Source organism: Loxodonta africana, chromosome 22, assembly GCF_030014295.1.
Source record: "Loxodonta africana isolate mLoxAfr1 chromosome 22, mLoxAfr1.hap2, whole genome shotgun sequence".
NCBI classification, from domain to species: domain Eukaryota; kingdom Metazoa; phylum Chordata; class Mammalia; order Proboscidea; family Elephantidae; genus Loxodonta; species Loxodonta africana.
The window spans coordinates 39,461,184-39,477,713 of NC_087363.1; the positions used below are offsets into that span (position 1 = coordinate 39,461,184).

Below are 16,530 nucleotides of genomic sequence, written 5' to 3' on the forward strand. Positions count from 1 at the left end.
TTCCCTTGGCTTACATCCCGTTTCCTTCCGAAAGCCTTTCTACTTGCCCTCTGCAAGAAGATGCACTTCCCCCTGTTGGGGCACCCTGCCCTCAGAGCACTCCTGTCTTGGCTCAGGTTCCACCAAAATGAGCGGTTATACAGAAAATTCTGGCCTTCCTACTCAGTCGTAAGAAGCTTGAGGTTAGGGCTGTCGTCGTTTGTGTTCCACATGGTTCCACCGGATCTGTCTTCCCAGATAGAAGGTATCTCTGAACATATAGCTTGCATCTCTCCTGTCCAGAACCAACAGCAGCCACGCAGGCAGCGCTGGACCCTTGGCAAAAACTTGTGCAGGTGAATTGAGTAAGAGCCGGTTTGGAGCCTGCTCTGATAAGCAGAGATCACAGGGAAACAGTTGGCCACCTATCATAAGAAACATCTCTCTGTAGGTGGTGCTACCCATAAGTGAAGTGAGGACTGCGCCAACAGAAGAGGCTGCAGGATGTGCTGTGAGGGATTTGCTTGTTACGTAGAGGGCTGGACTCAGTTACCTCCAGGGTTCCATTCATCTGACTCCTAATTTGTAGATCCTTGGAAAGCTAAGTTATAGTAAATTCATTTGTCATGAAGATTTGAGGTTCTAATAAGCTCAAAGTAATTTATTATAATTGTTATTATAAGTATATTGATATAAAAACACTCTTGAACGTGGTTTCTAAATCTGTAGTGCATATAAAGTAGAATTAATCCCTGGGCGGTTTTAAAGTTCCATAAAGAGGCTGGTTTTACTCACAGTGATTGACAGTGTCAGGACTGTAGTTAGAAGTCAGGCATCGGGCTCAGACTGGGATTCTGATCTTGGCTGTAGCACTTTTTTTTTTTTTTTTTTTTGGCTCTATGACCTTGGGCAAATGACTGCACTCTGCTGGTTGTCTGTGAAATGAAGATAACAGTATTTACGTAATAAGGCAGCTGTGAGGATTAGCGATAATGCCTGTAAAAGCACACACGGTGCCAGGATGTAGTAAGCAGTCACTGCTAACTATTAGGATTACTTTTGAGGGTATTGAAGGCAAAGTAGCCCAGTTTTAATATATATCTTTGAGTTTGTATGAGGGCCCATCTTAGGTCTCACGGAACTGTGAATGTCGCTTGCTCACTGGCCTGCTTCCCCACACTGGCCTGTGGCTCAGTGAGTCACTCCCTGCTGGGCCATTCCCATCCCTGCACTGATCTCATCGTCACAGGGTGAGGCTAGTCACCCTACCGCACATGACCTCACCTCTGGGGATGTCAGAGTTGGTGTGAATAGTTTTAAACCAAGCCTTTTAACGATTATGGCGTTGTATTTTAAGGATGGTAGTATAACCTATTTAACTTTTTTTCAGCCACTTGTATTGAATTATTTCAGATTTGCAGATTTGTTCCATCTGTGTAGGTATATGATTCTTTGAATAAATGATTCACTGTATGTTCCTCAAAATTAGGGTATTTGAAAAATAGCAAAGTAAGGTTATCCAACTGATTGTCCTGACTGCAAACTAATTTGCAGGAGATGTTGCAGTAAAGATCCTCAAGGTCGTTGACCCAACACCTGAGCAGCTCCAGGCCTTTAGGAATGAAGTGGCTGTCCTGCGGTGAGTACAAAGCTGGCCTGTCCAGCCCGTAGAGTGACAGGACGGGGAGCGAGGGGTGGTGGGATAGAAGAACAAACAGCCGTCACAGCTGGAGCCTCTGTCTTTGAATATTCCATGGCTGGGACTAGTGGTTGGTTAGTACTCTCTGAGGAATTGCTGTTGTTGGAAGCTCCTCCCTTAGTGTTTCCCTTCAGTTTATATGGTTGTCAGACCTTTAGCAGAGCCCTTTTTCATGAGAACACCATCTTCCACTAGTTTTAGGTCTGTGGGTACACTCGATAGTTCAGCTTTGAGGTAGGGAGAAATAGGTTCTATTTTACATTTATTTCCAAGAGCTCTTTTTATAGCCAAGTTGCTTTATTCCGGACTTCAGTTACCTTCAGCCCTCAGATCTTTGAGTCACTTGTTTAGAGATTTCTAGGAATAAATTGAATGATGGTGGATTGCATAGATGAGGGGGTCCTTGGAGCCTGTGGGTAGAGTCATGACTGTACACTGATTGGGGAGACTGACCTCATTATAAACAAGGCCAGCACTGATGGCCCTTAGTTAGCTCAGAACACCAGCTGAATTATTAGATGTCTTGAGCTTGCTTTGCCAGTTACCTCAGGTCATGAGCATGGTGACGTCCAGAACACAAGGAACCTGGTGTCATTAGGAAAGCAGAGTAGATCTCCCAGTTCTGAGGCAACTGAAGGTTTTAGAGCCTTTTCTCCTACCTCCTCCTCCAGCAAAACACGGCACGTGAACATATTGCTCTTCATGGGGTACATGACGAAGGACAACCTGGCGATTGTGACCCAGTGGTGTGAAGGCAGCAGCCTCTATAAACACCTGCATGTCCAGGAGACCAAGTTTCAGATGTTCCAGTTGATTGACATTGCCCGGCAGACGGCTCAGGGAATGGAGTGAGTAGACGGCCTGAAGACTGTCTCCTGGGCCTAAGCACTGACTTGTCCCTAGGTTGGAACTAGGGTTAAGAAAAGCCATCTAGTCTGTTCAGTGATTTCTGTGGTATTTTTGCACAGCTGAAAATGAACCTCTCAGTTGGGTTGGAGGGGACCAGTTACCATGAATGAGATACCCAGGGTCCTCACCCAAGCTGAGGTTGCCCTCATGGGACTCCAGTTCTGGTTCCAGCTGCTACCTGAAAGGTTGAGCTTGGACAGCCACAACAGTGCCCTCTGCAGGCATCGGATGTCAGGCATGGTCCATCAGTATGTGTGTTTGTTCCATGGGAAAGTTTGTCTACATGTCACTTTTTGGATAGTTTGTTTCCTTTTAGAAAAGGCTAAGGTCATCCTTAGCTCCTGCATTAAATACTACCCTTCTGGGACTCTCTGCTTCACATACTGCTCAGTGAAATGGAGGCTGGGAGTTTGAGTCCTTTTTTGACAGCCCAGGGCAGTGTTTCTCAAACTTTTTCTCCAAAGCACCTGCAATGTGAGAGAAGCAAGAGTTCTGCATAGCCCCAGATATCTGGGGGTAAAGTTCAAGCTGTGCTTGTGAGTGTTAAATAGATCATTAAATATGGAATTTGCATGATGCACATCTTAAGAAATAACTAGTCAGAATTACTGTAAAAATTTTATTTAGATATAATTCACATACCATAAAATTTACCCTTTTAAAGTGTATAATTAAAGTGGTCTTTAGTATATTCACGAAATTGTACAGCCGTAACAATCTAATTCCAGAACACTTTCACCACCCCAAAAAGCAGCCCACTGACAGTCAGTCCCCGCTGCCTTTCTCCCCAGCCCCTGGCAAGCACGGAGCTACTTCCTAGCTCTGTGGATCTGCCTGTTGTAGGTATTTCCTATAATGGAATGACAGGGTATGTGGCCTTTTGTGACCAGTAGCTTCTTTGGCTTAGTACGTTGTAGCATGAATCAGTACTTCATTCCTTTCTGTGGCTCGGTAGTACTCCATTGTATTGTTACACCACCTTTTGTTGATCCATGCATCAGTTGATGGACATTTGGGTTGTTAGAATTACTTTTGAGTAAAACTGATGCTAAAGAGGAGACATCGTGTGTGCTGTGGCCCCACCTTTGGGTGAGGAATAGCGCAGACAGGCTAGACCAGCACAGGGCCAGACCCTGAAGGTAACGCTTCACTGCGAGCAAGGCCTTCAGGTTACTTTGCATTTTTTTTTTTTTTTTTTAAATATTTTACTGTGTTTTCAGTGAAAGTTTACACAGGAAATTAGGTTCCCGTTTAACGGTTACTACACAAATTGTTCAGAGACATTAGTTACATTTTTCACTTTTTTAAAATATTCTCATTAATTCCCTTCTGGATGTGTTGCTTCCAGTAATCTGGTTTCCCTGTCCCCTTACCGTTTCATCTTTGCTTTAATTGTTGACCATTTGGTCTCATATAGATGATTTTTTTAAAGTGCACAGTATTCACTGGTAATGTTCTTTGTGAGCCTGTTATTTAGCGAACAGGTGACTTCACCTCAGCGGGTAGTTTCGGTTCAAGGTTTATGGAGTATCTTAGGGTAGTAGTCTTGGGGAGTCCTTTCGTCTCAACCAGTCCAGTAAGTCTGGAGTTTTTAAGAACTTGAGTTCTGTTCCACATTTTTCTCCCCTTCTTTCAGGTTTTATCTTTTGTGGTCCTGATCTGAACTGTTGTTAGTGGTAGCTGGGCACCGCCTAGTTCATTCTTGTTCTCAGAGTAGATAAGGACATGATTTATGTAGACCGTTAGTCCTATAGACTAGTTTCTTTTCTAAGTTTTTGGTTTTTTCTTTCTCTTTTGCTCTGGACGAGATGAGACCAATAGTTGTATCTTAAATGGCTGCTTGCAAGCTTTTAAGACCCCAGACACTGTTCACCAAACTAGGATGTAGGACATAAACTTTATCAACTATGTTATGCCAGTTGACCAAGTTGTCCCACAAAATTATGGCCCTAATTCTTCAAACCCAGAAAACCAGTTTCACGAGGTATTGGTTATGTCTAAGAAGTATCCATAACTGTGCCCCCATGTGCTTTATTATATATGTGAACATGCATGCACACACGTATATGCATACATATAGCTACATATATATGCACATATATACATTCCTATATACGTATGCATACATATGTATGTATATAACCACACATATTTTTTGTTGTTGTTGCAAAATTATATTTTTTCTTGCATTTTTCATCTTTTTAACTGTGGTTGGGAACTGCTCATGCTTACCCATGTCTCTCAAACTGTTCTAATAGATTTATTTTCTCTTCACAGCTATTTGCATGCAAAGAACATCATCCACAGAGACATGAAATCCAACAGTATCCTTGGTTGTTGAGTTCACTTGATTGCTCAGATCTAAATTTAAGAAAACAGAAGGTAGACTCTTCTCCCTAATGGTTCACAGTGCTGGAGGAAATGTTTTTAGGAAAAAAGGCAAAGGATAGGAAGAAATAAAATCAGAAATTTAGTTTTTTGAAAAACAAAGTAACATTTTAAAGTATAGTTGAGGGTTGGTGGGTCTTCCACAGCTTCTGCTTCCACCCAGATGGTGATGAGAGTGGTATCTGGGGAGAGGGCTGCCTTCTTTTTTTAAAAACTTAACCCAGCAAAAGTGACTTTGGAAAGATTTCCGCAAGAGTTGATACATATTTGGGTTAAGTTTGAAATGGGCTTAGTTAGTTTTATTGCATTGTTCTACATTTGGCTTGGGGGGGTTGGTCTTTTGTATTTTATGTTTATTTGTAATTTGTAGATGACAGTGTGTCTGATCAGAAAGTAGCTGTAACCCAGATGTTTCAAGATTTCCAAAATTACTTAAAATTTGTCTTTTCTTTTTTTTAGTAAGTGGTTTCCTTAAAGGTCGCTATTGGAAACAGTCCCTCCCCTTTTCTAAGACTTACGTGTTTTTATAGAAGGGAGAACAAATAAAGGTATTTTTCATGCTAATTAGGCATGAAATTAAATTTTTTTTTTTCTTAATCTGCCTTATTTCCCTTTGGGAGGATCATGGCATTACAGCCAGACTTCACTTCTTGGCTAGGAGGAGGCATGAGAGTTGGGCTAAGTTGGATTATGGCACGTGGCCCCACTTTGGGTACATGCTTGAGATACGGAATACCTCTCAGTGGTGGGTGTTTTTTTTAGAGCAAAATATTATGCCCAGAAAGCAGACACAACAGATTTTGGGGTGATGTTAATTACTGGGCCACAGCAGATCTCAAGTTTGCCTTAAACTGCCTGACTTTCCCTAAAAGTGAGGTGACTGCTGCTGCTGTTAGTCACCAAGAGGTACCTGTTGAAGGGAAATGTCTTATGAGAACACTCAGTGCTAGTAAGGGATTTGCTATTTTGTTTTCCACTCACGTTTCAGTTAGTCCTCAGAGGGCAGATGCAGGCAGATGGCAATCCCAGCAACCAGTGGCCCATGCCTGGCACTCTGAGGAACAAGCTTGTGCTCTTCAGTCTGGGGGCAAAAGCACGTTCATTTTCACGAGGCTGGGGATCTCGCATCTAGAGATGTATATGGGGAAAAGAAGCAGGGGGGAAACTTTGGCTTGTTTCTGGTTGGAGCCAAATAATCTGGCACACGGAGCAATCCTGTGTTCCTCCTGGAAGAAGGGGAATTTTAGAAGCACTTTTTTAAAACTTCAAAAACCTTAGCAAATCTAGCACAGAGAAGCCTGGGCAGATGGGAGGTGGAGAGATTGCTATGCTATAAAGAACTTTAGGAAGTTTTTCAAAATGAACTTGACCATTCTTTTGAAACCAGAGTCCTTAACAAGCATTGAGATATATTTCTCCATGAAGGATTGACGGTAAAAATTGGAGATTTTGGTTTGGCAACAGTAAAGTCACGCTGGAGTGGTTCTCAGCAGGTTGAACAACCCACCGGCTCTGTCCTGTGGATGGTAAGAAACTCAGGCTCTCCTTAGCTGGCTTCTAGTACAGGGTGGAAGGAGTGCCCTGGAGGTCTCTGTGCAAATTTAGAGCATTTCTGTCATTTCCCAAAAGTGTAGATGACCATAAGTTATTGTGCCCACTTCCCTGGACTAGACAGTCCAGGGCAGCTTTGGCTTTCCTAGAGGAGGCTGGAGATCACAGAGAGGAGTTAGCAAGTGGGGTGATAAGAAGCGTGGGAACCTCTTGAGAGTCGGAGCCCTTTGGGGAACAACTAACTATGGGGACTGAGGACTGGGGTCTTACTGATGGGAAGGGACAGTGGCCCCTGGATGACTGTGGGGCTCAGACGATGATGATACTTTATCCCTGTAGGCCCCAGAGGTGATCCGGATGCAGGACAATAACCCATTCAGCTTCCAGTCTGATGTCTACTCCTATGGCATTGTATTGTATGAGCTGATGACGGGGGAACTTCCTTACTCACACATCAACAACCGGGATCAGGTTAAGTCTGTGCTGGCTGCTTAAGGGGGGCTGATTCACTGAGGGAACCCTGGGGCCTTCTGCAGTTTAGAGTTAGAAGACACTCTTTCTTTCACTGGTGTTCATCTACCAACTCCTTCCACTCTTTTCTCTCCCTTAGATCATCTTCATGGTGGGTCGAGGGTATGCCTCCCCGGATCTTAGTAAGCTATACAAGAACTGCCCCAAAGCAATGAAGAGGCTCGTAGCTGACTGTGTGAAGAAAGTTAAGGAAGAAAGGCCTCTTTTCCCCCAGGTAAGACTTAGCTCAAAGGGGCTGCCAACTATCTTAAAACAGGAGAGCTCAATCATAGAAATAAAGTGGGACATGCGTATGTGGTTTTTAGAGGGAGGGAAAGTGTTCTCTACAAGATTTTGTAGGTGTGGGACGAGGGACAGCCTGGGTCCTTGGGCCCATTTAAAGCTGTTGCTGACACACCAGGCACACCTTGTGGCCTTGTTTCAGATCCTGTCTTCCATTGAGCTGCTCCAGCACTCTCTACCGAAAATCAACCGGAGTGCTTCTGAGCCCTCCCTGCACCGGGCGGCCCACACTGAGGATATCAATGCCTGCACGTTGACCACGTCCCCTAGACTGCCTGTCTTCTAGTTGGACTCTGTACCTGCACTCAGGCCACCAGGGAAGGAAGGGAAGTCAGCAGGCACCACTTTTCTGCTCCCTTTCTATGGGGACAGAACTCATTTTCAGAAAAGCTGCTGCTAAGGACCTTCTAGATGATTCACAGGGCCTTAACTTCATGTTGCCTTTTCTACCCTTTCTGGCCCTGGGAGAAGGAAGCCACTCACCATGCTGGTTTGTCCTGCTCTCCTCTCTCCCCACATGCCCATGAGCCAAGCCTTCTCCAGATGCACAAGTGGGTGCTGATGGCAGTACATCATCCAGGGTCCCCAGCTCTTGGCTAAATGAATTATTTTTACGGCAGGAGAGAATACTCAGAGTGGAAATGAAGGTAGTAGACAATCCAGCTCAGATGTGGGGACACGTGGATTTTGGAATTAAGCTCCTGTGAGGAATGCTTATCAGAGGATGGACTTTTCTTCAAAGAGATAGCGGCGGGGTACCAAACAGGTAGTTTTGCACGTAATGCACCAAACAGACCAGGACTGTCGAGATCCCCGGCCGCCTGAAGGAGCCTGCTCTGGTACTATGGAACTTTACTTCTTGGACACTTCTTCTTTCATCCAGCCTGAGGTCTCCAGGTGAGGTGACTGGCCTGCCCTCCCAGTCTCCACCCTCTCAGGGAGCAGTCTTCCAGCGTGTGGAGCAGTCTTCCAGGAGCTGCCCCTATGGGGCGGGGCCCCAGAACCAGCCTTGTCTCTACAGTCCCATCACGTGTATGCAAGGAAGCCAAGGACACAGGTTTTCTTGATGATTTGGGTTTTAATTTTGTTTTTATTGCGCCTGACAAAATACAGTTACTATACTATGGTTCCTCAATTATGTTATTTTAATAAAATAAATTAAATTTAGGTTTAATGGCTGTTACCTCCTTTTAAAGTAATAAAGTGTCAGGTTAAGACCACTGACTCACAGCTTGACATGCCACTGTTCACTCCCTTAGAATGTTCACTCCCTTAGAAAGGGGTTGGGGTATAAATTAGTACTCTCTTCTGGAGAAGAACTCAAGAAGCAGGAAGTGAGCCCAGAGTGTAGGCTGGGAATGAATTTTACTTCAGCCTTTGTCTTAAAAGCACTCTAAACTCCAGGGTCAAAGTAGACCTTTCTCTACCCACATTTATAAAATATTTGGTATCTACGGCTTGTTACAAAAATAGACAAATTCCAAGATTATGCTCGTCATTCAATTAAAACCACAACTGATGACGGAAAACTTGAGCTCAGATCTTTTTTGGGACACCTGCTGGGTACAGAACCAGAAACGTCCTTGGGCTCCATTAAGTTACAAAATTTAAATCAAAGCCAGGCTTTACAGGTAAGAATAAATGCTTGAGTATTAACCCCACACGACAGGCCTGTCCAAAGAAGAGCTCTCAGGTGAGAGCCGGGGCTGTTTTCTCTGGAGGGATGTGGGCAGGGGCTCCTTGGGTCCCAGCCCAGCAGTGAGGGGGCTACACTTCCGCTCTGCCTCCCAGGAATGCCCGTTACTTCAGGAGCCTCCCGTATAGGTAAAAAGATTTATGCTTAACTTTGTTTACTGAACACATGGCAAGAAGATTACTGCTCTTCCTGGAGGGATGTGGGCAGGGGCTCCTTGGGTCCCAGCCCAGCAGTGAGGGGGCTACACTTCCGCTCTGCCTCCCAGGAATGCCCGTTACTTCAGGAGCCTCCCGTATAGGTAAAAAGATTTATGCTTAACTTTGTTTACTGAACACATGGCAAGAAGATTACTGCTCTTCCTGTAAACACGGCCTCTGTCATTTTGCAGGTTGGCCAAAATACAAAATTCTAGTTTTGGGGTAACGAAGGGTTTTTTCCTGAAAGGAGCAACTGTTTTTGGACACTTCAGAGAACTCAATGATCATACTCAAAATGAAGAGCCTTTGAGTACTAAAGTTCTATAGGTGTGAAGGGCCACTTTACAGAAAATGAAAAGTTCCGTATATGTCATAGTTTTGACCACACACTGTTTAAATACACTAAGGGAATACACTACAGAAGGAATCCTTTTACAGGATGAAGAACCCTTTGGTAAGAAAAAGGAATCTGCTGCTTTAGGAGCAAGTGCGCGTTTACTGCTTCTGGGGAGAAACGGGAACCAAGTTTGTTGTAAAAGCAGTTGGTCAGAACTCGGTCTGAATGATCAGCTGTTTACCCTAAGGAGCCTGAAGTGCAGCTAACGTATCAACTGTAAGAATGACCAGGCCGTATACTAGACAGGTTATTTTATATCCTTCACTGTTCCCGTGGAGAGTGGAGAGGCCAAGGCTAAAGTACAATCCTACTCAAACTCAAGTGACACACCACCTAGTGCAGCAGACAGGGAACTGCATGCCCTAGCTTGGGAGGCTCGGCCAGCGGAGCCCAAGATGCAGGGGCGACCATCTACTCTTCAGGGCTCTGAAGACTCCACTCCAGAAAGGTGCATGAAGAGGTCCCCAAGCTCGGTCATATCCACATCTTCAGTGTTGGGGATGTGTTGGCTTTCTCGGTTCTCGATGAAATCCCAGAGCCGCACAGAATTGAAGAACTGCAAAAACGCCCAGAAAACATGCTTGGTTATTGCTAATGGCAACATGAAAGACGTGCCGCTTTTTCTTTTGCTTACCCCAATCCCTGTTGCCAAAGCCATGTAGCCAGAGAAGAGGCCAAGAACAGTATCTGGAAATGCCCACAGCTCAGTGTCCCTGAAAGAGAGCAATGTCCTTACCCTCACGGTGCCTTCAGAACTGAGCTGTTTCCGGGGTTTCTCGGGCTCTGCAAGCCGCCCGTCAGGGTAAGCATGGCGGTAAAGGCATTTACTTCCAAATGGGCAGGTCCCCTTGCCTTGCTCAAAGTACTTACAGGCCTTTTTCCTGAAAATCAGAAGAAATCAAGAGGATAGTGGGAGAAACTGGGGCCCAGGTGGACACCTGCCTTCCTTCATGTCTGCATACAATGCGAGCACTAGGAGAGCTTCACATTATAGGTAGGGAAACTGAGGCTCAGAGGCGCCAAGTGACTTGTCCAAGGTCACATACAGCTGGGATTCTGATTTCCAAGCTGGATAACATTCCCACGGTAACATGTTGCCCCACAGAATTTGGGTCTGTGTGGGGATTCTACTGTATTGAATGTGCGGTGCTAAAGGCCTTTCAGGAGAAACCCAGACCCTCCAGGCAACTCCTGCACATACCTGATCAACAGGCAGCAGCCAGGGGCTAGCTGAGGCCTGAGCAGCCAGTCAAGCCTCACTTTAGCCCCTGGCTGCATCTCTGGGCCAATTGCCTGGGCTCTAGCATTGAAGCTAGGTCACGGGCCTCCTCAGCTCAAAGTTCCAAAAGGAGCTCCACCCAGTAAAGCTTTCCCTTCTGGCCAGCAGTGATGTCAAAGGTGACCACAGGAAGCTGTGACTTAGGAGTCAAAGGGAAAGCAGTGAATTCTAGCAACTGCCTAAAGCTACAGGTCTCATTCTAATTTTCCTCTGTACCCACCCTCTGGAGCAGAGGTTCTTAACTCCATGTGCTGTGGACCCCTTCTCAGAACAATGTTTTTAAATGCAAAAAACAAAACACATAGGTTTATAGGATATAGTTATCAAAAAGTTAAATGTTTTCCTATCTCTGCATTCTACCCGGAGACCCCTATGTAGAGAGGCCCTGCTCCAGAGGAAACTCGCAACCAAGTAAAAGAATTCCCATTTCTTCCTCAAATGAAATTGAGCTCACACAATCATAAATGGTCCTCAATTGAAGAAACATTTGGAAGCGGTACCCTAGAAACCAGAGAGCTACCTAGGAGTACTAAGGAGGGAATAAGTTGCAAAAATAAAACCAAATCACGCAGAAATGGCACGCCGCCAGCTGGGCAGCTGGTATGTGTGATGCTTGTAGATGACAGAGGTGGATTCCTGAACTCCAGTTCTCTTCTGTTTCCTCAGACAAGGGGATGGCAGAGCCCAGTGAAGTCCTCTGAGGCATAGTCCAGAGCAGCATCCAGAACAGCTTCCTAGTTGTGGACCATAGGGGAAGGGGCTGCCTTGTTTGCCTGGCACCTACTTCTGGCAGGCTTGACTCCAGCACAGGTGGCCGAGGAGTGGGTTCAACCACGCAGGTGTTTGGACCAGACATCTGCCGTGGTGCCCTCTTCTCCTACGATTCTGCTCTAGCAGTGAGCTCTCCCCAGAGCAAAAGGGGGAGGACACTGTTAAGTGTCAGCTGGATATCAACACGAGGACATCCTAGGGTACTTGCTTTCATAAACTCACCAGGTTCAAACACTCTCTAGTCCTCCCAACTTATCCCCACAATTATTCTATTTTTCTGGTCACCAAGCCCAAAAGCCACCACTTCATTGTGACTTAGTCTTTGTTCTCATCTCTCTCACATCTAATTGTGTTCATTGTGCTTACATAACACCTCCCAAATTGTCCATCCTTTCCATTTCCACATTCTTGAAGCTGTTTGGATCGACATTCTCTGCTGCCTGGCTTGCCACAGTCCTTTCTAAACTGGTCTCCCTCCCACCAGTTTTCAGCTTCTTCACATAACCACAGAGGAGTGTCCCCAAACAGTATGTCTGTCACCCTCTTCTTAAAAGACCATTCACAGGCTGGTATTCAAGGCCCCCTCAGACTTGACTCCAGTCTCTGTGGCCCTGTGGTCCCACCACATCCTTCTACATGCCTCATGTTTCAACCCCAATGAACCATGCCCCTTGCCCCCAAACACGAACTATGCACCTTTCTGCACCCATGTCATTCTATCCCTTGCTCCCCACCGGACAAGCTATTCATGCTTCATGGCTCAGGGTTCCCGTACTGCTATTCCTAACAGTCTGAGGTGGATCCAAGTGCTTTCTCTATTGTGACATCTGGCTTGGGCCTTTCAAGAATAATTCTGTATATCGTAATTGCTTTCTTGTAATTTCCTGGGAAGTTATTCTACTAATCTCTTCATTTCCCCAACCACCCCATCGATGCTTAGTTTGAAGGTGCCTGACCCCTGTTGAGTGTTCAGTACCTTGTGGAATGTGTAAATACAGTCCTCCAAGGAAACCGAGGCCAGGAAAGACCCTAACAGCAATAAAACATGAGAAATGTCAAACTTCTCCAGCAGAGCTCCTTTCTATAGGCTCGGGCTCCTCCACTGCCTTGCCTTGCCTGCCCTCTGGTGGACATAAAATAAAACACCACAAGAGGGAAAAACAGGAAAATACCAATTCTTCAGTAACTGATATGCAACTTAAAGGAACCATGAAAAAAGGTGACATATAGTTCCACTTCAGTAGGGCCAAGTAAGCTTTTACCACACTGTCTCTCCTGCAGATAACGATGAACATAACTATTAATAAAAGATCTTGAAGGCACTGGAGAGTAAATAAAGGCAGGAGATTCTTTAGGGGAGAAGACAACTGGAAGAAGGGAATAGCAAGGAGTGAGTTACCTTTTTTTTTTTTAAACCCCACAGAAAATTCTGCCTTTCTGTCTGAAGAAGGAAAAGACAGAGTTCAGGACAACCACAAAAAAAAAAAAAATTTTTTTTTTTTTTTTGAAAATGAGGACGAAATCCCTCAAAGGAGGAGGCCTGAGATGGAGTGCTCCAAATACTGTGCATAAACTATGCCCAGATCTCTGGCTAATCCTGACCCACACATGAATGTGGCAGGCTCAGTGCGGCACAACTAAGGATAAGCAACTGAACGTAGGTTTAAAATGCTGCCCAAGAGTTTGAGTCCAAATAATTTAACTGTCTGATAAAACCAAAACACCACCTTACAGAGGAACCTAACAGAACCCAGAGTACATTTACAATGTCTCGGATACAATCCAAAACTAACCAGTATGTTAAAAAGTCATCAAGATGTAACCCATTTTTGTGAAAAAAGACAATCAACAGAGACCAACTTCAAGATGACAGGATTTTAAAACAGCTACTATAAATACATTCAAGGTCATGAAAGAACATACACCCAAAGAATGAAAAGATAAGCAATCTCAGGAGAGAAACAAACAATAAAAAAGAACCAAATGGAAATTCTAGAAATGAAGAATAAAATACCTGAGATTAAAAAAAAAAAAAAAGAGTCACTAGTGGACTTCAGCAAATTGAATTTGAAAGAAGAGTCAGTGAACCTGAAAATATATCAACAGAAACCATCTAATCTGAAAAACAGCAAAAAATAAAAAATAATCCCAGAGCACTGTGGGATAGTATCAAAAAGTTTATCACATGTGTAATTAGAGTCCCAGAAGGAGAATTAAAGCCAGGCAGAAAAATATTTGATGAAACAATGCTTGGAATTTCCCCAACTTTGATGAATGACAGAAATTTATAAACTCAGAGAATACCACCCCATGTGAAATGTCAAACTGCCAAAAATCAGGACAAAGAGAAAATTTTGAAAGCATCCCAAGAAACATTACAATTTGAATTACCACTGACTTGTCATCAGAAACTGTAGAAGCCAGGTTATAACGGACCAGCATCTGCAAAGTGCTGAAAGAAACCAAAACTCTTAACTCAGAATTCTATTCACTGGAAGAGGAGGCAAAAGTAGAAATAGGGAGACCAGTTAGACCAATATATAATATATAGTCAATGAAAATATTCTTTGAGAATGAAAAGTGAATAAAGCCAAGAGAATTCATTGCCAGCAGATCTACACTACCAGAATGTTAAAGGCAGTTCTTGAGGCTGAAGGGAAATTATACCACAGGGAAGGAAGGAATAAAGAGAATTGGAAAAAGTCTATCTGGGTAAATATAAAAAAAATTTATAAAAAATACAAAAAACTTTTTCCCTCAATTTAAAAAATAGAAAGTTTATTTTAAAGGCAAAAATTACCTGTTACCTTGAGTGTTTTATAATGGATGCAGATTCAATGCACAAGCATTATTATCTACAGTATATAAAAGACAGTATTGAGGAGGTAACTGCATTTTAAGGAAGGTGGTAGAATATTAATTCTAACTAGACTGTGAAAAATTAAGAGTATGTTATAATCCTTAGAACTATGTAAAATTAAAAAAGGTACAGCTTCAAAGCTATAAGCTCAAATGGAATTCTAAAAAATATTCAGAATAGAAGGTGGGGCCATGATGGCAAGTAGTCAGATGCTTCTGGTGGTCCTTCTTGCAACAAAGACCCAAAAAAAAAACAAGTGAATCGATTATATATGACAGTCTAGGAGCCCTGAACATCAAAGGCAAGTTGAGGAATGGAACTGAGTGGCAGGGGGAGGGAGAGACGGTTCAGAAGCAGCGAGGAGGTCCCAGAGCTGACGCAGCACCCTGCAGGCTGGATTGGCTGGTGTGCACGGTGAGGCAAGCAGTGGCATTCAAGGAGCATTTTCCACACTGGGAGAGGGGCGTGGTGGAGAGACTGCTCAAGCCTCCAGAACCAGTGTAAAGCGATGCTCAGTCAGCAAAAGATAAGTATATGCGTCTAACCTACTGCATGGATTAAAAACCACCCCGTTTGGGAAGACCCTCTCCCATTTACCTGCTTCCTCCCCGCTCTACAATCTGCAATTGCTTCAGCGAATGCTGCTTCCCCTGGGCTGGAAGTAAGACCCATCACACGCCCTGAGCCGTTCTCCTGGCCTTGGAGAGGGAACAAATTAACAGGAAAAAATAATCTGCCACCTCCTCTAAGCGGGGAACTCAGGCAGGCACAGCTCCTTTGCCTAGGCACAGGCGTAAGGGGTACACAGACTTTGAATGCCTTTCACCCTTGCATAGACCTGTGTGAGCCCATTTCAACAGCACAGGTATATACAACGGGGTGTATACCTGAAGCCTATTTTCAACTGTATCAGTTATAAGGGGAAGCGGCAGATTCATGACATCTGACACCACCCTGCCCACTAAGCAGGGTCCTCACCTACCCACATCAGGGGCCTGAGGACTGATGGCTCCACCCACACCACCTAGCTACCCACCACAGGAGTCCAAGAATAAGTGCTGCCTCCCAGTTCTTACAGCCAACAGCACGGGGTGCCCATAGTCTGGCTGCAAAACCCACCCACCTACGCACTCCAGGGAACAGGGAGATGCTTTCATCCCACTCGGGGGCAGCTGTTAGCCCCCCGTCTTGCTCAGTGCATGACCCCCTACTGCAGCCAGATACCTGTGCCTACTCCAATCACCCCTGTCCGCCTAGGATTCTAGGTGAGAACCTGCACCATACACTTCGTGACCAACTACCTGGACACCTGAGCTAAATCCATACAAGGAAAGTAAATGGACTCCTGGGCTCACATACCTAGTAACACCTCTAACTAACTACCTGGTGACAGGACATTAGCACTTCAAAAGTGCCAATAATCAAACTAGCTCACACGAGTAGCCTATCTGGGCATATCAAAACAAGAAGCTAGGACACAGTATGCAAACATTAAATAAATAAATGTAACAAGTTATTGATGGTTTGCAGACAACAGTCAATATCAAATTACATAAAGAGCCAGACCATGAGGACTTCAGCGAGTTCCCAAAACAGAGAATTAAGAAATCTTTCGGAGGAAGAGAACTTTGGAATTACCGGAGGTAGAATACAAAAGATTAATACACAGAACCCTTCAAGAGATCAGGAAGGAGATCAGGCAAAACGCAGATAAAAGCCGAGACACACGAAGCAATAGAGGAACTTTGGAAGATTACAGAAGAGCACAATGACAAATTTAACAGGCTGTGAGAATCCATAGACAGCAAACAGAAATTCAGAAGATTAACAATAAAATTTCAGAATTAGACAACAGAAAGTCACAGGAGCAGAACTGAGGCAATGGAAGTCAGAATTAGTGAGATTGAAGATAAAGCACTTGACACCAACTTATTTGAGGAAAAATCAGATAAAAGAATTAAAAAAAATAAAGCCCTAAAAATTATGTGGGA

At 44.3% G+C, this 16,530-nt stretch overlaps 2 protein-coding genes across 12 annotated transcripts in view; one reads left to right on the forward strand and one right to left on the reverse strand.

Annotated features, from left to right (window-relative positions):
• The window catches only part of RAF1 (Raf-1 proto-oncogene, serine/threonine kinase), a 103,349-nt gene extending 89,633 nt beyond the window's left edge, over positions 1-13,716 (forward strand). For all 11 annotated transcript variants that reach the window (XM_064274862.1, XM_064274864.1, XM_064274865.1 and 8 more), the window contains 7 exons: positions 1,534-1,618; positions 2,350-2,526; positions 4,865-4,911; positions 6,383-6,501; positions 6,866-6,997; positions 7,137-7,271; positions 7,482-13,716. In XM_064274862.1, the coding sequence (XP_064130932.1) occupies positions 1,534-1,618; positions 2,350-2,526; positions 4,865-4,911; positions 6,383-6,501; positions 6,866-6,997; positions 7,137-7,271; positions 7,482-7,625 (839 nt within the window). In that variant the 3' untranslated portion in view covers positions 7,626-13,716. The remainder of the gene's footprint in view (positions 1-1,533; positions 1,619-2,349; positions 2,527-4,864; positions 4,912-6,382; positions 6,502-6,865; positions 6,998-7,136; positions 7,272-7,481) is intronic.
• Positions 8,398-16,530, reverse strand: part of MKRN2 (makorin ring finger protein 2) — a 39,977-nt gene continuing 31,844 nt past the window's right edge. The window contains exons 7-8 of the mRNA XM_064274869.1: positions 10,366-10,510; positions 8,398-10,185 (exon numbers count right to left, since the gene is read on the reverse strand). Coding sequence (XP_064130939.1) covers positions 10,048-10,185; positions 10,366-10,510 — 283 coding nt within the window. The 3' untranslated portion in view covers positions 8,398-10,047. The remainder of the gene's footprint in view (positions 10,186-10,365; positions 10,511-16,530) is intronic.